The sequence below is a fragment of the Juglans microcarpa x Juglans regia genome, chromosome 1S, assembly GCF_004785595.1.
Source record: "Juglans microcarpa x Juglans regia isolate MS1-56 chromosome 1S, Jm3101_v1.0, whole genome shotgun sequence".
NCBI classification, from domain to species: Eukaryota; Viridiplantae; Streptophyta; class Magnoliopsida; order Fagales; family Juglandaceae; genus Juglans; species Juglans microcarpa x Juglans regia.
The window spans coordinates 21,815,722-21,837,188 of NC_054595.1; the positions used below are offsets into that span (position 1 = coordinate 21,815,722).

A 21,467-nucleotide genomic window follows, 5' to 3' on the forward strand; every position below is an offset into this window, starting at 1 on the left:
TGTAAGCTGCCATTAACGAAGTCTGCAATGTGCCAATGAAGAAAGTACTAGCTTTCAACCTTTGATGAGTGTGACATTGGAAGGTTCTTAGAATAGCTAGTTTTGATTTTGTTTCTATTTGGTCACTTAGAAAAAATTCCTGTCTCATAAGCATGTTCCTCCCCCAGTTTTTATTTTGGCTTTGGGATTAAGAATAAGAGGAAAAATGTTTTTCAGTTTTTAAGAAATTATGTTTTTTGGGAACTTGTTGGCCTAGGAGGTTATTACAATTTTTGGGGACTAAAGTTTTTTTTTTTTTTTTTAAGAACTAATAAACCTAATTTAAAAAGTGATACAAGAAAGGGAAATTATAGTTCACATGACACATGAGAAGCCTTTGAATTAATGTTTAAATTGAATTATTAAGGAGTGGTATACATTATGATTTTAAAATCACGTGAAACTGCATTGTGAAGTCTCGAACCAGGCGGTAATCGAGGCGGCCTCGTTTAGGGGGAGAGGGCGACTGGCAGTGGGGATTGGGAGGCAGAGGCTCTCCTGCTTACTATGAGGGAACAATCTATTCTTCAGCTTTTGATTTTAACACACCACCCACACTTGCCATGCTAGCAAGGTGGAAAAGACAAAAAAACTCACACTTTGAAAAATGAAAAATTGTTTATCTTCTCCTTTGCCCATTATGCTTTTTGGCCAAGGAATTACAACAAGCAATTTGTTTCGATACTGATATGTACATTGAGCTTAACAAATTAAATTAAATGAAGCACAAATGCAATGCAGAAAATTTGAAACTAGGGAACCCAAAGTTTTTGTTGTCCTTATAAGAGGAATAAAACCATAACAAAAGTCTCATTTTGTGGAAAAGAATAAATCAAACATGACCACAAACAACACAAATAAATGCCTTCAATTCAAAAATAAACAAACAAATTAAAAACACAAACAGATAAACTTACAAAATTTTGAATCTAACAAGTTAAATACACAAACAGATAAATGCATAAAAATTTTATTACATACACAAACAAACTAAAAATACAAATAGATACAAAACTTTGCAAAATCTTCAAAATGCAAATATAAAAAATTTTAAAATACAAAGTTGATATAGTGGATGGAAGGCATAGCTTCGGTTAAACCTTTAGCTTCAGCTTTACTTCACATTGGTAGGAAAGGAAATGCATAGCTTCGATTTCAACACGGAAGGAAGGAAGGAAGGAAACTTTTGTCACATGCTTAACGAACACTTGCCATATTTACAAGGGATTGGAAGAAAAATCTAATTTGGAGGCAAACTCCGTCTGATTTATTCTCCTCCCTCTTTCTTGAGAAAAAATATTATTATTATTTTTTAAAAAAAAAATTGATGTTTTCATATTTTTGAAGTTTTTTCAGGTTTTAAATGCGAATTTATTTTGTGTTTTACATTTTAACGTTGTTCTTTTGTTTTCTTTAATTTTGGGTTTCGTTTTTCTTAACCAAAATAAGAATTGGAAACAGAAAACAAAAGGTCAACCACCCACTCTCCTGATCGATCGTCAGCTCCTCAACGCGTAACAAAGAAATTGCAATGGTGTATTCGATTGCCTCGTGGCTTCGAGAAAGAAAGGAAAAACCAGAGGAAAAATAAACGAGAAAAACAGTAGCACATACACAAATGGCATCACTGGCATCCCATTTCTCGGCCTTCCTCCTCCTCTTCCCCGTAGGCCTCCGCCGCCTCCACTTCTCCTCCTCTCTCTACCTCAAAAACCCATCTCTCTACCGCTCCAAAACGTGGTATTTCTCCGAACCCAGATGGAAAAACCTCGATTTCTACACACTCATCATCGCCCTCCCCATTGCCTCCTTCTGCGAAATCTTCATCTTCTTGACCTTCTCCGGTCACCCCACCTACCGATTTCCATTTTTCCAGCAATCAGTGACACTTTTTCTATTCTGGGCATTGATCATTCTCGTCATTATCCGTGAATACACAGACCCTTTGCTTATAAATGAAGGTTTTGTATTCTTATTCGCTGGAGTTTCGTTTCTTGTCGAATATTCAGTGATCGGGAAGGGAATTGCGGGTGTCTCTGGCGCTGTGTATGATTTGTTAGGTGCGTTGACTATCCTTTGTGCAGGTTCTTCCTTGTATTTATCGGTCAACCCTTCGGCGTTCTTCGCCGAGTTTTTGTTATCATCAGGATTGGTTTTCAAGGGCACTTGGGTGTTACAGACCGGCTTGTCTTTGTACACCGATGTATTTGGTTTAAAAGGGTGCAAAAAAATATCGGTATTGTCGGCTCAGGGGAATACTGATGTGCAATGTGATCTTCAGGAGGATAGGTTAAGGGGTGTTGCTCTGATGAATTTGCTATTTACTGGGCATGCAATCCTGGTCTTGGCTGTTAGCATTGTGTTGTTTGGGTTGCTATCGAGTAACCGGACTTTGAGGTGTGGCGAGGCAAGCGGGCCGTTACTAATGGAGCTCGAGTGCGAGACAATGTCGATGCGTACACATCCCGAGCTTGAGATGGACTGAGATATATGGTCTTTTTTGCTGTTTTTAGGTGCAAAAGAATTGGTCTAATGGGGGGGGGTTAGGGCCTGTTCATTCTCTACAGGTAGGCATTGTTCAATCTTCTGTTTACTTATTATTGGCACATAGAATTTTCTTGTCTTGTCCATTTAGAATTTTCTTGTCTTGTCCATTTCTCACGAAAAGGCAATTGATATTTACCATAAATAGCAGTTATAGTTTTGAATAATGTTAGTTGCAATACGATTGTTGCAATACGATTGTTGCAGACTCATTGAGTTGCATTGAGTTTTTCAGTATGTGCATATTCATGATGACGGGTCATGTACATACAATTGAAGGAAGGTTCAGGACAAGAACGACATAGGTTGCCTAAAGGCAGGAACTATTGTTCGGCCCCAAACCTGACTTTATGCTTAAACCCTGATTGTTATTAAATTTGTCTTGTGAACCTGATGAAAATCGTATGCTGTGAGTGTGTGTTGCCAGGATCGATATCCACATCCACTAGAATGTTTGCCTTTTTGTTTCCAAAAGCTTCTCGCTTTTGTGTGACACTAAAAAAGGGGCCATGCTTGTCCAATTTCATATATATGGTGCTGGATGCAATAGCCTTTGCCACTAGAGCACGAGAACAGAGCTATCTATAGGGTTTTTTTTATTTTTTATTTTTTGTGTGTGTGTGAATAAATCTGATCCTTTGTCTTTTTAAAAATTATGTATTAAAAAAAAAAACTAAAATTATATAAGTTTCCATCAAAGATTTTTTTCCCCTTTTTTGCTAGAAACATCTTTTAGGATATGTTACTTGTTGGAGCTTATAGAGACTTAGGAGTGGTTTGGATTCAGAGATGAGTTGAGATGGGTTGAGATGGTTTGTAAATAGTAGAATAAAAGTTGAATTATTTATTATATTTTGTGTGAGGATTTGGGAAAGCTGTTTTGGGATTTGAAAAAGTTGAATTATTTATTATATTTTGTGAGGAAATTTGAAAATGTTGTAATGATGAGATGAGATGAGTTGAAGTGGATTTTGAATGCAAACGAAGCTTAAAAACTAGCATATGTGTGGAAGAGACCCAATTCTGCCTCACCTGCGCTAGGACATGCTACATCTTAAAAATTAAGATTGGATAGGTTCTGCAAGGGTTGGTGTTTTTAAACCTAAAAATTTGGTTTTGGATATTTCTAATTTAACTAAAAGCATGTAAATCACATCACTAACATGGAGGTTATTCTTTTAGCATATCATGAGAAATTGGTATGGATTTTCATTTCCACTTTTCACTATTTCTCATTTTACTTCTCCATTAACTTAATGTAATGTTGTCTTGAGATTATAGGGAGTTCATTTTCATTCTCTTGGTAATTTGTGTAGAGAAGCGCATGGATGAACATAACTGTCAATTATAAAGCCAAATTTACATTCTTTCTTGTCCTGCTAATTATATGTTACGGAAACATTCTGGAAACAATTGGGTAAAGTATTAAGAAGGCGGTGAGAGTTTGGAAGATGCTACCTCTTTGTCTTATGTGGTGCATATGGATTGAAAGAAATGGGAGATGCTTCGAAGATAAAGAACGCTCATTGGGAGATCTTGGGGATTTTTCTTGAGTACTTTGAGTTCTTGGGTTAAAGTGTTTGTAATGGAGGATAGTTTTCTGCACTTGTTTTAGTTTTCTGGCGTTTAGTTTCTATTCGTTTGTGGAAGTTGTAGGTGTTTCCTTTGTATACGTCTTGTGTTCTTGGGCTTATGCCTATTACTTGAATAAATTATTACTTATAAAAAAAAAACATTCTGGAAACAAACTGAAATCTGAAATTATGACTCGTGTTGCAATTTGGGTGTCGGAGTTGAGAGCAAAGACATGATTTGAAGTAAATTTTGGTCGCACAAGATTCAGTTGATTTTAGATTGTGCAATGCTTCGTGTAGGCTATGTATACTGTTAAGTCTAAAATTGTGTTAGTATATTCTGTGGATAAAGCACTAGTAGATGTTAAGTTTAAGTCAAAACCTATTGAGTTATGTCACCCAAAGATTGAAGACATATTTCTCATTCTCTTGAAGACAACAATAAGGGGACGTTTGGACACAGATATGAGACATGAAATTCTCAAAATTTTCAAAACTTCTCATAATTTAATTCCCAAACATCACTCAAACACAAAGCACTTCAATTTCAAATCTCCAACTTTTTCGTCTAATCATTATTCAAACACAAAAACCAATACAACTTTTTCAAACTTCAAAACAAAGCATAAAACTCAATACAACTTTTACAAACTTCAAAACAAAAATAATATTAAAAATTATATTCAAACAATTTTTTAACTTTATAATATTTTTATTCAACTTTTTTCTCATTTCTTCCCAAAACCCAATAAAACATCTTAACTCGAATCATTTCACCAATATTCATAGAATTTTGAGATACTACAAGTGTCCAAACGAGCCCTAAGACTAGTGTATTAATTTCAATCATTTAGGATTGTAAGTGAGGTTGGGAACAAGAAAATTAACCTTAGGAGGTTAAGATGGACGACTACCCATAACCTAGAATTCTGTCACAAAACATTTTTTTCATTTGAGAACTTCGTATTACCGCCTGCACTGCAGATGTCTGTGCAATAACCTTTACAGCGTCAGGCACAATAAAACATGTATAAATTTCAATTATTCCAGTCTTAGCTTAAGCACTCAGTCTTAGCTTAAGCATTTTGCTAATTCTTCCCATATTAATTTGTTACTGAATAACCATTCACTTGCAGAAAGGAAATGATTTATTTTAAGTAGGCGTCAAATACTTAAAGATCGTATAGGTTTTTAAACAGAAGTATGTATCTCGTTCTAGTTTCTTCCTGCTAACATGCATGTGACTGTATCATTGTTTCTTGTATTTTACAAGGAGATTATGTCGGTTTGCTTCTAGTGGATCAGTATTTTTGGATGCTAAGAATTGTCTACCCAATCCTGAAATAGCAAGATTGGCATGATAAGCAAGCATATAATCATATGATATTTTCTTGGAGCTTTAAATTTTTCTACTTGATGCATATGGAGGTGTGTGCTCTTTCTTGTTTTGTCTTAGATTTTGTTTTATGATGTATTCCCTCAATTCAGATATACCGGCCAGTTTAGATATACTAGCCCGTTTATTTATCTTCTAACCAGTTTATTTATCTTCTAATTATTTTAAGCTCATCCGAATATTTTATAACCCACTTCATCATATCCTCTCTGTTAACCTGTCCAAATGCTACTATATACCTTTTTGTGAAAATATCTTCTAGTTTGACTAGTAGCATGGCATTTTTTCTTTGTGCTCTGCATGTTTGCTAAGATAATTAATAAGTGGGAAACAAAGCCACAGAAAATGCATATTAGAGTAAGCTGGTATCCTTCTTTTGCTGGTTCAACAATGTCCACATCATCAGAACTAGTTCCCTATACCATGTCAATAGTGTAATGGAAAGCCCATCTGATAGCAGGGCACCTTTAGACAGAAAATGGGGTGGATATTGACAAGTAGGTATGGTGTGGATCTGGTGCTGAAGACTGTTAAATATTATTTGTCAGAACTTCAAAAGCCCATTTACTTGCCAGCTGACAACACTAACGAAAATAACACAATTTTTTCACTGCAAAACATGCCTCTTCTCCCACTTAAATCGGTTTCTGAAAATCACAATTCAAATCCTAACCTTTGCTCTAGGATGTAGTTTGTATTACTGGCTTCATACATCACGAGACGGTCCTGTTAAACCTCAATACTCGAGTGATCTGCGGAGTAGAAAAGTCTCGACTTCTGAAATCGGATTCATGATGAAATACCATGTCCTTGTTAAGATGTATAATAAAATTGTTTAGTGATTTCTGCACACTGTCGCAAAGGTTCTAATTAAGCTCACCAATCAACATGAAGTTTGGCAATTAGAATTTCCAGGTTTGATGCCACGTGATGATGATTCCAATGTAGCATTTCGTGGCTACAATGAGTAATTCTTTTGTTTGTTTCATTGATGTGCCACACCGTCGCTCCTTTCATAGCATAGAGTTCTGTGGTTTGCCAGTAGACTAAGAAATATTTTTTGTACCGTGATATGGCTTACCACTCACTGCAACTCCTATAGATTAGCTCAAATGGTAATGACTTTGGGCTTGATCCCCTAGGTTTAAGGTTCAAACTCTTGGGTGGTAAACTGCAAACAATTGTTAGAAGTTATGTCCCATTAGTGAAAAGCCAAAAGCCGATGGTTTATTTGATCACTGTAAATGTGGGTGCGGTATACAGGTCTGAGATTTATTCAGGTTAAGGAAAAGACATGCTTCTTTACGTGATCATCGAGTAATGTTATATATAGGTGTGGAGTGCGCAAGCACCGTACAATCATTTTGAAAAAGAGTGGAGTCCACTATTAAAAAATTAATTTTTTTCATATGGGTTCTATATTTACTCACTTTTTTCAAAGAAATTATACGGTACTTACGTAGCCCATGACTACAAATATCATTTTTCTTGGAAGAATATGTAGGCTGTAGCCATCAACTATTATGATAATGGAAGCATACAGCTTCTTCCCAACTCCTACCAATAAATTAATGGAGGATATTCCATTGCTTGTCCACATGGAAAGCACATCTTTCTGTCTGCCAGATTTCCCCTGCAATCATAATTTCCTACAGCTCCCACGTTTAGAAGGGCAATTTTCTATCATAATGAGTGATATTTTTTTTAAGATCGTTCATTTCCGGTGTCACCTTTTCCTAGTGAAGATCTGAACTTGAATTATGCTTCCTAAACTTGCTGGTGATTTGATTGTGAATGACATTTTCGCGGTGAGTGAAATTATTATCGACCCAAGGTTAAGGAAGTTGGTGACCTGTTGACAGGGAAGATTTCAATTCTTGTGTTTCAGCAATAGTATATTGTTCTACGGAACTAAGTTTCAAAATATGGAAGAAAGAGGTATTTTCACGACTCCACCACCCAGTCAATATGAGAACAGTATGAATGTCATGTCCAGTTATTGACTTTATGTAAGCATCTCCCAATGATTTAAAGCAATAAATTAGGTTGAATAATCAAGGCTAAAGGTATTTATATCGGCTGTTATTAAGCAGTAATATTTATTTCGGAATCATTGTATCTCAGATATCAAGCATGATGCAGCCTATCTGAGTTCTCTGTTTATCTTAGATATTAATCATTGGGGGCGGTGGGGATGGATTTCTGCACGTTATTTCAATGCAGAGGAAACTCGATATCAAAATTAGTAAACATGTACGATCGAGCAACAGTACTGATCTACAAAATTCTCGAGTTCTTATCTGAATTTGAAAATCACAAGTGATAGAAAAATAGACAGAAAATGAGTTGTACAATATTTATTTATCTCTTTTAAAAAAGTCTAAAAAGTTATGCAAAATAGAAAAAATCTTGATCCTAATAAGACTAGTCCACTTTACTGAGAAGTGAGGACCATAGAAGGCACCAAGAGCTCCACTAACCAACACCTTTTTCAGCCTCTTTCGGCTGGAAAACAGACAATTGGGCTAATCTTTAGTAGCCTTCAGTGCCGGAGACGCTCTTTCAAAAATTTCCATAATCAGAAATGCCCGACTCTTTCTATCTCTCCAGAAATGGGTGAAAGTGGAAGTAAACTGAAAGAATATTGCAAATATTCTTTCTATTTTTTGGGGTTCTTGAACATTGAGTAAGTTCGATGTTGGCGATCATGTTTTAGCAACATTTGAATTGAAGCAAGTAGGTAGCTAGTTGCATCTTATTTTTTGGGTCACTGTATAGAGACCAATATTTTCAGGAACATGCATTGATTCGGAGTTGATTTGCAGAGCGTGACATTTTTTTTTTTTTTTTTTTTGTCTACTTCATACATTGTTTCATCATGAAATATGAACATCATCGCTGGAAGGAAAATAACCACTCAAAAGACAACGAGACATTTCGTGTCATCTTCGTACTTTTGTCCAGAATTATTTCCAAACACGTTCCAATCTTTCATTTGGAAACGTCTTTGTCGAAGTACGCAAAAGGACACTTTTTTTTTTTTTGAAAGGAATGATATTGATGAATGAGTAAATATCGTGCATTTATTTAAAAATAAAAAATAAACATAAATTTTATATAAAAAAAATTAATTTTTTAATAATAAATTTTAATTTAAAAAAAAAAATATACGACACTTGTACAACTCATAACTAATTAGATTACTATATCTAGTCATGTGAAGATCCCGACAACCTCTAGAAAAAGCAATTCGGGATTTGAATGAGCGTCTCTCCTTGTGAAGTTTGCCTTTTTTCCAACAAGAGAAAGGAAGAAGTTAATTGATTCCTATGCTGCATTTTAGAATGCACCTAACCAATAAAACAAGCTGGGAATTGGTCCACAAGCAAGGTAAGTAGGTCCTTCACCATTCGGGTTCGGACCAAAAAGACCTAAAAATGTAATATCCCTTATCTCGGATTAGGACGAGACTATAAGTCTTCACTTGTGTCTATTATCTCTATGATTTAGGGCTAATTTGGGTGGCAGAGAATACTCTATTACTATTTATTATTTTATTATTTATTATTATTTAATATTTTATTATTATTTTTTTATTACTATCCATAAAATATCTAAAATTAATACTCCACTATTCAAACGCAATTTAAATATGCTCACCCGACAGACTACGTACAAGGAACGTAGTTCTCTTAAAAAGATAGAATATTTGTGCGTAAGGCCTAGGATTGTTGTTCAATATTGGAGCGCCGCTGAATAGTAATAATATAATATAATTTAAAAAAAAAAAAGAGAGCTTAGTTTTGTTGGAATTGAAAAACAAACATAAATATCAGGTTGACCAATGCAAAAGAATGAATAAATAATAAGATTTATAAAATAATTAGTAACGTGGCAAAGACATTGCTTCAACTCTTAAATATCTTATATATATATATATATATATATATATAATAGGTCATACTAGGTTCGTAATTATTGTCTATTTTTTTTTATTGAATTAAAAAATATTAATTTTCCCACATTCTTACTAAATATTTAAAATAAGTTCACAATATCTCAAACTATTTTATTGTTCTAAGAGATAATTCAAAACCATTTTTCAAAGCAATAAAATAACATGATATTATATATAGATAGATGCGTGTGATATGATCTGATTCCATATTTTCCTGATCATGAAAAGCAGCACTGTAGAAATATTATAATAATATAATATAATTTAAACTACTAAAGACTTAAGGGTGAATTTGGATAGACAGATGAGACGAGATGAAATGTTTTATTAAAAATTGAATAAAATATTATTATAATATAATTTTTTAGTATTATTTTTATTTTAAAATTCAAAAAAATTGTATTATTTATTATATTTTTATATAAAAATTTTAAAAAATTATATTAATAAAATAAAATGAGATAATATGAGAATATTTAGTACATCCAAACCCACATTTTAAATGCAACAAAGATTTAAGAACCCACCTGCAATAAGCTTGCATACAACGTGAATGGTGCTATGAGAAACGTACGTACAAGCTGATCATAAATCATTCTCCAATAATTTACTTTATTGGAGAATGATTTATTTTTATTTTTTCTCTCTCCTTTGGTAAAGAGAAAAGGTTAATTTCTTTGTGTTTGATAATTTACTCATAATCTATTAGTTTAATTAATAACCCTATATATATATATTTATATATATGAGTCCTCATTTCTTGATGATCACCACTAGCACTCGTTTAGATTCGAAATTCACTTTAACTCATTTCATCTCATCATTATAATTTTTTTCAAATTTTCACACAAAATTTAATAAACAATTTAATTTTTTTAAATCTCAAAACAATAACAATATTAAAAATAATATTCTAAAAATATTTTATTTAACTCATTTAAAATCATTTCAACTCATATTTAAATCAAACGGCACGTCTCTATCCTTAATTCCTAATTATGAGAAGGAAACGCTATTACTAGCTAGGTCCAATTTTTATTTACACCACAAAGAAAAGTACAGTTAGAGCTCATGAAAATTATGCACAATTGAAGATAAGGTTTAAACATATTATACCTCAATTTCAATACCAACAATTTTTCCACGAGTTACTCTATCAATCCGAGCTCGTCTCCACACGGTTTGTTGAGTATACTTGGTAAATAATTTAGAGTAACACTCAAATGTCCACAGTCTAGATGTCTTTTATGAAGAGAACTAGTTTTGAAAGGGAGATTTGTTTTATGTGATATATTTTTTAGAGGTACTATTTGATTTCTATCCGCAATCCACAATTGAACCGTAACGGCGGGCTATTAAAATTCATGAAGTGGTTGTTACTTAAATTTAAGTGTGACACCGGATCGTAACGTCATGCATTACTACCTCTTGATGAAGATGAAGGGGTTGCCCACTATGAGAACACTTTTATTCAAGTATGAATCACCATTTTCAAATGCATGTATCAATCAGTACACTTGAAATTTCACTAATATCAAATTCTAAACCTAACAATGTGCATGTTAATAGTAACATCATGTCCATTTAAGGTATCTTGATTTAATAATAACTTATATAATAAGGAATCATAGTAAAATCACATAAGCATATCATGATCATGTACTCGACACAGAATTTTATTAAAAAAAATTAAAATACTAACATTTTTTAATATTATAAAATCCGTGTTGAGTTTATAAAAAGAAATATTGCAAATAGTTTTTTTTTTGTAAATACACGTGTCATGCACAGACTTTAAGACTTTAATGAAATGAATATTAAATTATTCTTAGATTAGTATTAAACAAGAATAGAATCATCCAATTTCGTAAAGAGCCTGTCACGATCCATTACAGTAACCCCCACCCTGAAAATCCACTGTCATACTGTTACAACGATAATAACTAACGGTAAGCCAATCCTAGCCGTCTATCAGAAATATTCCCCCGACACACTATGATCTATTCCAATTTTGACTACAGCATAAATCTTTTTTCCTTTTTTTTTTTTTTCACTCCATATCCAATCAGAAAAGTAAACGCTCTCTATTTTCTTCCCATTTCAGATTAATAGCAATAATAAATGGAGTATTATCCCTCAAATTTTGAGGGGATTCTTTTTTCTTAATCCAATCGAGTTGTTAGTTTCTGAGAGCTGTCTGATCTGTCCTCCTACTCCTGGAAATCAAACTATATCGTTTGTTAGTTGTATTCGCACCAAAATCGTTACGAAACCATAAGTTTCCGTTAGTTTCTCGCGAATATCTCCCCTCGCTCACCCAATGATGGTTTTACTATTATCTCCTTAAGTTCAAATGTCATCAGTTTTCTCATTTACTCATTCTTTGATTTTGTCATTGCAAACTAAAGCTAGGATGAGCGTTGACCCCGTTTCTGCATTGGCAAACAGCTGTAGTTTATAGCCAGAATCACCTCCAAAATTTTCGATTTTCGGGCTACGGTTTGTGGATTATTGATTCTCAGGCAATTGGGTGTATTGGGTTTCTGCTGAATTGCGGAAATTCTCTGAACTTTCGATCAGGGATTCGTTCTCTGTTCTGCTTTTATCGGAGCTAATTAGGGAAGAATTTGGTTTCTTGGTCTTGAGGATTGTATTATTCTTTTGATGGAGACGGACGCTAAGGTTGTTAGTGGCTCTAAAAGTAAGGCGCTAGGTGTTACAGACCTGCCGAAGGTTGAGGATCACCGTGTTAATGGAGAGGAGGATAGTGAGTCTAATTCGTTGTTGCCGCCTAGGCGAGGTGGAATGTCGAGAAAGTCGGAGAAGACGCGGCTGAAGGTGCAGTGGAACGATAAGAATGGGAATAAACTCGCTGAGGTGATGGAATTCTATCCGAGGTAATATACACGGAGTCGTATACTTCAATATGTGTTTTTGGACAAAGTTTAATAATGTCTTAGTTGTTGTTAATGATTCAGCTTGCTTGTTTGAGTATTGAATGTTTTGGTTTGGAAACTTACAGTAGCTAACTAGGGGTGTAACTTAAAGATTCTATGAGCAACAGAGCTTCAGATGAAGAGAAAGGTAATGCCATTGATGTGTGATGATGGCTTTATGGCTAGGAAAAAAAACAATAATTTGGTTTGATTTGGGTTGATGAATTGTTGTATGAGCAAAGCTTGATTTGTTTTGGTTACATGTTGTCGCTTCCTACTTCCTAGTCTGCTCTAATAATGGCAGGATCAACCAAACAACAGGACGAGCTAGGGCTGGGATCATACTTGATCAATTGGTATAAAACACAAATGGTCAGGAGAAAAACCCCTAGTCTTTAAACCAAGTCTTGATGTTGCATCATGTTTTATCGAATACAAAGTTGGAAGTTCATAATTAAATATTTGTTCTCACTGTATATAATCGGATATAAAACCAACCCTGGCACTTTGAATTAATGATCCATGGAAATTAAGAAGTTTGTTTCGTTTTAAACTACACAAGGCAGGACATTCTCTGTAGTCTGATCTAGAGAACATATGACATTTTGGGGCATTTTGTAGAAAGATAGAAGCTCACTTGAGTATATCAAGATGGAGTTGTTTGGGCTGTAAAAGGTGGGGCAAGAATTGAGTGTTATGTAGGGCAAAAAAGAGATGCATCAGGCTTTCTGAGATTCATGGATTTTACTTTGGCCTTTTATCGAACTTGTCAATTGTCACTATTGTTGATTCTTTCCTCACACTACCATAGCTTTGTGGTTTTTGAAGAGAATAATTTGCAAATTGGTGAATTGGAAAGCTGTACAAAACGTTGTTTGAGCGAGCATAGTAGTAACCTTTGACCATTGCTATCTGATTCTACCAAGCAAGGGTGTCAAAGGATATATGCGTCTCGTACTAAAATACATTTTCAGAACATGAAGTTGATGAAGTTGAAATTTCTAGTACTTGGTTGGACTGGTTTTATCATCCTCCACTTTTCTCTGCACTTGATTCTTTGTGTGAGATGGTGGATTTTGCTATTAGAAAGGCTAAAGCAGATGTGACATAAGTTTTGACCGAAATAGAAATTATTGTCATTTTTCTATTATTTTGTATTTTGGACTGCCCAATGTACAACTGTTACCTTATAATGATGGAATAAACATCCACTTTTTTAAATCATGAAGAGTTACGTTCTGAAGGACCAAATATAAAAGTTCATGTTTTCCTGATTGACCAGAAATAAAGTTTGTCACATGCTAACCTTCACATCTCTAGCATGTAATAATTGCTACTCAAAAGCACTTTTGAAACATTTGATTGAAAATTTACCTTGGTTTATCACACTCTACGTCAGTAATCCATAGATGAGATAAATGGAATTCTTTTCAATTCTTTAGTTTGATCCACTGCTTTCAGAGGTGATTTAGTATATGCATCCTAACATGTTATAGTTGTTTCTGCAAGATACTGATGAAAAACAATTCATTAAAAACAGCCCTTCAGTTAGCCCATACCTCTTTTCTTTTGATCTCAGAGAAGATTTTTTATTTTTTTATTTTCCGCTGCTTCATCGCCTTAAGAACTAAATTAGAAGTAGGCAGTATCTATGCCCTACGGACTCCAGTTTTAATTCTGAAAGAAAATCATGACATATGCGATTGGCCATAAATGCTTGTTTTGATTATATTAGTTTTTAATTATCTCTCATTCCTTGTCCCCTCTTGTTCCTGCAGTGATGCAAGTGACTCTGATGATGAGGATTCGGATTCTTGCATCTGTACCATAATGTAGATATCATTCAGTGCACCATTATCAAAACAATCTGCTGGATAAATTATTGGGAGCATGCATCCTCTCCAACTTTGATGATTATAGAGCAAATTGGCTTCCTCTCATCTCATCTTGCTGTTGGAAGGATAGATCAAAAGGTCCAAAGCTGCAGAGTCTCATGTTTGGCATGATTCGTTTGCTATTCATCAAAGCAAAGTCTAAGACCCTTCCTTAGGCGAGATTTTGGTGAGTTTCATAGAATCATATGCAAACTCTTTTGACAATGAATCTCGTTCCCATTACAAAATATGATGAGGATGATATCTATAATGCTTTCAGTGGCTTGCCATTTATTCAATGAAATCAAGCTTTTTGATGTGTTGCCACATACATTTATTATATTGTAGAATATACAGCCGAAAGAAATATTCATATAATTATCAGGTTAATGAAATGGCAGATACCTCAATTTTATCTACTTCTTTTCCTCGGCATTTAAATTCTTCATGATGCAATGCTTGATTATCACCACGTCTACAAAATTAATCTGCCGAGACAGTTTTATTTTTAACCAGCATCTCTTGGTGCATTTAACGTGCTAAATACCTTAGAACATGTGTTATACGTGCGAGTTCTTCAGTCAATGTGGCTTGGAACATGTGTTAAAATGAGTTAAATTGTAGCTATAGATAGTGTATGTCAATTATTTTCTAATTTAGACTCATGAACTTCCATAATTTTAAATGCATCAATTTTACTTCTTTAGCATGCCCAGAATCAATCATATCCCATGCGTATACTTACTGTCTACATCTTGGAATATATACCTTGTCTGCTCCATAACTTAAACATTTCCTTCACTATATGCTCCATAATTAGTCATACAGAATTTAATACCTGCATCCACATGGTCCACTTACTAATAGACATAACGAACACAAAAGTGGCGCAGATGCTCTTTTGCATGGATTCCTAATCTGGCACAGATGAGTTTAGCATGGAACCGTAATCCCATTGATCATCAACAATGAGTCTATGATGGTCTGTTTGTGGGAACTAGTACTTCCAGATATAATTATTCCCACATACAGGACTCTGTTTTCCACCATCAATCCTCATTCTTTTAACCTTACAGGTCTGATTATCAATATCTAACTCATGAACAGAACTAGCAAACCCGCCAAGCCGGTAATTTTAATTCATGGGCAGTCAATTGACTCCCGCTTATGACACTGATTGTAAAACCACTCCTCTCTTTGCAGTTGATACGACACTGATACAGCTCTAGTTATTGCTGCTATTATTAATTTGCCAGTGTGTTACCAGTAGCCGGATGATTATTCCTCAAGTCTTGTTGACGTTAATCACTTGTACTGAATGGTTCCATTCGATATCAATCTCTCCTACAAACAGTAAGACATAAAAGAGACAGCCAAAGCCCACTGACATGGTACTATAATGAGAAACACAAAACAAGCGGAAGATGATCAAAGAATGAGAAACACAAACGCAAGCAAAACGCCAGATTGTTGAACACCCAGTCTAAAATAGCCAAGAAAGATAAGAATAACTCCCCGTGGCTGTGCTGCTATGATAATTTGCATCATTGTATGAAAATCAGCAATGTTTACCAGTTTCCTTTCTTGATAGGTGTATAGAAGTAGGTTGAGTTTGAGTTTTATATCCCTGTTCGATACGACCATCTCCCGTGAGGACCTGATCTGTGAGATTCTGCAGGCGTTTAATCTGGCTGATCTCTAGAATTTGTCTACCTTCTTTTTTTCTACTTGGATTGGATCCACCAGACATATTTCTCTTCACTAAAATGGCCTCACGAGCAGTGGATTATGGTCGAACACCTCTTGGACTTTGGTAAAACCAACCAGTTTGGAAGGCTGGCATCAACAGCAATTTCTTGCATTCGAGGCTCGACTGCCCGCCCTGGATTGGAGAAAGGCCGTGGATCTATGCCTGGCTTTAAACTAAATGGTAGTGTGGCACTGTGGTTGTTCCTTCGATTCACTGATCTCGTTCCTCTGGCTCTCAGGTGGTGCTACTCTCTCTTTGACTCATAGCCATAGCTTCCATGTGTCTGCAGCAAAATGCAATAACCTTGGTCACAATACTAAAGTACACTTCATTTTATCTCTTCTGAAAATTTGTGATATTGGATTTTATTCATAATGGCCAAGGCATGCACCTCCTTCTCCCACTTCGCACAAGTCACGACTGTGTCATGCTACTCTTTACCAGCGCATTCTGCTTCTATCTCACTGTGGCCGTGCAACGACGCTCTTCGGCTGTAATGCTCATATTGATTTTGCCAATATTGGTTATGTCATACCGCCTTTGCAGCCGCCATGCTGAAACTATCTTGCTTTGATTCTCCTATCTCTACACTAACAAGGCGGCAGACTATGGAATTGACATGCTGATTCACTAGCTTAAGCTTACCTTCCTCTTCCATTCTTGAATTATAGCCTGCACATTCCAAGAAGTCAAGAACAAAACATCCTCATTCAAAAGCAGTCCATGAGTTCCCACTGTCCAAAGCAAAGAAGTCTCAAATCATCACCATCTCTAAGGCCTGTTGTTTCTTTTTTTTTTTCCCCAAAAGTACCAATGCACTGTTCCTCAAAGGCATCTTCAGGGCCCCAGCTCAATACGACCTTTAACATCAGAACAGTAAAACTCATTGGCATAACTCTTCCCAACATAATAGATGCAAGCATAATCTCACTGATTCTATTCTTTGCTGTGCTCAAAACTCTCCTCTCACTCTGCCACTCTAAGGCCTCTCACTTTATTTTAGATTTGGAAGATATATAGTCTAGATGATGTCATATCATGTGTGTAAAATAGTTACTCTCGACAGTGACTTCTATCTATATTTATTCTTTTATATAATCTATAAATAGTAGTGAAAAAATAATAATAAAATATTAAATAGTAATGAAAAAATAAAAAATAATAAAAAAATATTAAATAGTAATAAAAAGGAACGGAGTGATCTCACTGTTTAAACACAGCAGGCAAAGCCTGCTAAAGGCTTAAGATCTATTACTTCTGCCTTGGCAACATATTATAGAAAAGAAAATCAAGCTTCCTCCTAAAATAAATAAATTTCTTCACTTCAGAAAAAGAAAACTGAATGGGTGTTTGGAAAAATATTGAACTTGTTACTTTCTTTTAAATTAGTAAAATGGTTTAACCATCAAAATAATAAAATAAATTTACAAATTGACGTTATTTTTTATGAATAAAACTGTGATTTATTTCTATAAAACATATTTGTGGCCGTAATACTTTTTCTTTAAAATATACTGAGAGAAAAATTAATTTTTATGGCAAGATTGACTCTAACTTTGTGTAGCATGAATTTCAACATCATTCAACGAAAAAAAAAAAAATAATAATAATAATCAATCGTCACGTGCGTAACACGTGACAAAGAGACAGGAACCAACAGTTCCCGACGGAATAAGCGGAGAGTTCCAGCTCCTACAAAGGCTAAGCTACCTATATCCAAACGAATCCTAGCCGTCCAAACATATTACTTTGATATAGCTTTCGTAATTGACCATAAAAATCCACCCTCTCGATCGACTTCGAGGCGGCCACAAACCCTTCCTTCCAAATCCTCGAACCGAAACCCTCCAAGAAAAGCTCCCAATACGTTAAGTTCACAGGCTGAGACAAGCCGAGCAAGTTAAGGGGCTATGGATTCAGATCAGGGGAAGCTATTCATAGGTGGGATCTCGTGGGAGACTACGGAGGAGAAGCTGAAGGATTACTTTGAGAACTACGGAGACGTGATGCAGACTGTGGTTATGAGGGACAAGACTACTGGCAGGCCCAGGGGTTTCGGCTTCGTGGTCTTTGCAGATCCTTCCATTCTCGATAGGGTTCTCCAGGACAACCACACCATTGATGGCAGAACGGTGAGAAAAAGAAAGAGAGAAGAGGGGGGGGGGGGGGGAGCTCTTATATTCTCGCTTTATTTGGGCCTTTTTTGTTGTTTGGTTGATGGGATTTTGCTCTTTTCGATATGAGGTCACTGTTCATATATATATTTAGTTTAATAATGTGGTGCAGTTGTGATGATTGAGATTCTGGTATTTTGAATTTTTTGTGTTCTTATTGGGTTATGGCGGTTCAGTTTAATTTACGCCCCTACTGATGCTTGTGTTGCTGTTGTTTGAAGTTGAGCTTGTTGGTTTTTGAAACTTTAGTTGTTTTTTGTTGGGAAATTTTGATTCTCTTTGATTTATGCTGCTACTGATTCTTTTTGTAATTGTTCGGTAAACTTTGAGTACCTGGATTTTGTTTATAGGAAGATCGTGGTTTACATGGTTTGTAACTGTCTCCGCTTCTATTGCTCTTGTTATTGGAGTTTGATTTCTTCTGAGTTTAATTCGTGGGGGATTGTTGTTCTGACTTCTATTTTGATTGGTTTATGTTGTTTCTGAGCTTGTATTGTTTGCTCATGTTGTTTTTCAGTTCACTTATGTTTTGGTGTTAGTTTTCATAGAAAATACTTATGGTTGCCATTTATGTTACTTTAATTTTGTTTTAGGGAAACAATGGTTTGGTTTATTTGTTATTGTTGCTGCTTATGTCTTTGGTGTCTTTGGGGGTTTGATGTTAATGATAATTTTGTTCCGTATCTTTTTAAGGTTTGTTGAATTATATGTTGATATCTAGGTCCACCCATATTTTTATTTCAGCTCTTATAAATTTTGACTAATGAGTTTCGGGTATGAAGGTATTTTTATTTGCTAGTTTTTCTAACTTTTAATTGGTACTTTTAAATTTGTTTGGTGGGCATTACTTGCAGCAAGTCAGTGTCAAAGATTGTTTTAGTTTGATTTATAGCTTCCGGCACCTTTGCTGCGTGACAACACACAAAACATTACAATGTCGTGGTTACAGTGGCTGATGCTTTGAGAATGGGATTCATCCTTTTTAGGTGCGGTTTGGATAGTGAGATGAGATGAGATGGTTTTAGATGAAAGTTGAATAAAATATTATTAGAATATTATTTTTTAATATTATTATTATTTTTGAATTTGAAAAAGTTGAATTGCTTATTATATTTTGTGTGAGAATTTGGGAAAGTTGTAATGATGAGATGAGACACTTTCACCATCTACTCTAGAAAGGAAAAAAAAAAAAAAAAAAGAAATATGAAATTTCAGGTATTTAGAACCAATAAAGAACTTATCTTAGTTCGTAGCCTTTTTGAAGGATTTTATACACTCTTGTAAAAAATATGGATTTTATACTCATAATGTTATTTTCATTTTCTTCTCTGTGTTGACTGTTTATGTCCTTTGGTACAATAATTTAGTAGTAATGATCCTTTTGGTTGCAATATGATCCTATTACACTTGTTCTCATTTCTATGCAGCCCATAATTGTGATTATCTCAATTCTAAGCTTTTGATTTCTATTTAATGGCTTATTTTTATTATTGCACCTTATCATAAAAGTTGGCTCTTATATTTGTTTACTTTAGCATCACAGCATAAGTGCTTGTTTTATGGGTCTGCAGGTTGAGGCTAAGAGGGCATTATCAAGAGAGGAGCAGCAAACTTCTGCCAAAGCTGGGAATCCTAGTCTAGCTAGAAGTTCTGGGGGAGGTGGAACTTTCAGAACCAAGAAGATATTTGTTGGAGGATTGCCTGCCACTCTAAGTGAAGAAGGATTTCGTCAGCATTTTGAGACTTATGGCCATGTAACCGATGTAGTAGTCATGTATGACCAGAATACTGGACGACCTCGCGGGTTTGGGTTTATTACCTTTGACACTGAAGAAGCTGTTGATAGGGTTTTACACAAAAACTTCCATGATTTAGATGGTAAGCAAGTAGAAGTAAAGCGGGCTCTTCCTAAAGATGCGAATCCTGGTGGGGGTAGCCGTACAATGGGTGGTGGTGCTGGTGGTGGGGGTTCACTTGGTAGTGGTTATCAGAACTATGGGGCATCTGGTGGTAACCCGAATGCATATGATGGTCGGATGGAATCCAATAGGTACATGCAGCCACAGAGTACTGGAGGTGGTTTTGGTCCATATGGCTCCTCTGCATATAGCACACCTGGCTATGGATATGGTCCTGCCAATAATGGCATTAGTTATGGCGGTTATGCTGGTGCCAATACTGGGTATGGTGGACCTGCCGGTGCAGCGTATGGAAACCCAAATGTTCCTAGTGCTGGCTTTGGAAGTGGTCCACCAGGCGCTCCGAGAAGTTCATGGAGCACGCAATCTCCTACTGGATATGGTGCTCTGGGTTATGGTAATACTGCTGCTTGGGGTGCTCCAACTGGAAGCACTGGTGCTCCTAGTGGTGGCCCAGGCTCAGCTCCTACGGGCCACTCACCTAGTGGGGCCACTGGGTATGGGAATCAAACTTATGGCTATGGTGGTTATGGTGGGAGTGATGGGTCTTATGGGAATCCTGGTGGATATGGTGCTGTTGGAGGGCGTTCTGGGAGTGTGCCAAATAACAATGCTGGTGGTCCAGGTGGAGGGGATATGCAAGGGAGTGGATACATGGGAAGTGGCTATGGTGATGCTAATGGTAATCCAGGGTATGGAAATGCAGCATGGAGATCTGAACAATCACAAACTTCTGGAAATTATGGTGCTCCTCAGGGGAATGGTCCTCATGGTGGGCAGGTTGCCTATGGTGGGGGATATGCCAGTGCTCAAGCCCGAACCCAACAACAGTAATTATTATGGCTAGAGATCCAACTGGATCACCATCTTTGTTTCTTTACTGTGAGAGGCTCGGAATTGTTTTCCATGCCAGGCAGCACAGGGAGTGGTGCAAGTTGAATGTCAACACCCTTGGGGACTGGTTGGATTGCTTGATTCCCTGTAGTTTGCAGTATCTATTTTCTAGTCTTTAATAAGTAGTAATTTTGAGGCGTACGAGACAGTCCTATTTAATATGTGCTTTTGAGTGTTGTCTTAAATTTGGCGTGCTTATAATTCTCTACTAGCTCATCTGGAATTTATCCTTAGTGTTTAAGCTGTGGTAGCTTATATAACCTTGCTATTGTTGGTTTGATTACATTTGGATGCTGTGTTGTTTACATTTTATTAGTGCTCCAGTTCTGCTTTTCATTTTGTCAAGCAAGAATAGATGCTCATGCATGATCTGATCTTGCTTGATTTGATCTGACAAGTAGGAATACAG

At 35.7% G+C, this 21,467-nt stretch overlaps 2 protein-coding genes across 2 annotated transcripts; both read left to right on the forward strand.

Annotated features, from left to right (window-relative positions):
* The first annotated feature begins 1,657 nt into the window (after positions 1-1,657).
* Positions 1,658-2,524, forward strand: LOC121247416. The gene has a single exon (XM_041145771.1). The coding sequence runs from the start codon at positions 1,658-1,660 to the stop codon at positions 2,522-2,524; it is 867 nt and encodes a 288-aa protein (XP_041001705.1).
* A 15,276-nt stretch (positions 2,525-17,800) lies between these two features.
* LOC121247055 (heterogeneous nuclear ribonucleoprotein 1-like) lies at positions 17,801-21,341 on the forward strand. Its single transcript, XM_041145385.1, has 2 exons — positions 17,801-18,203; positions 19,817-21,341. Exons 1-2 carry the CDS (start codon positions 17,982-17,984, stop codon positions 20,996-20,998), a joined length of 1,404 nt encoding a protein of 467 aa, XP_041001319.1. The 5' UTR covers positions 17,801-17,981; the 3' UTR covers positions 20,999-21,341.
* The last annotated feature ends 126 nt before the right edge of the window (positions 21,342-21,467 follow it).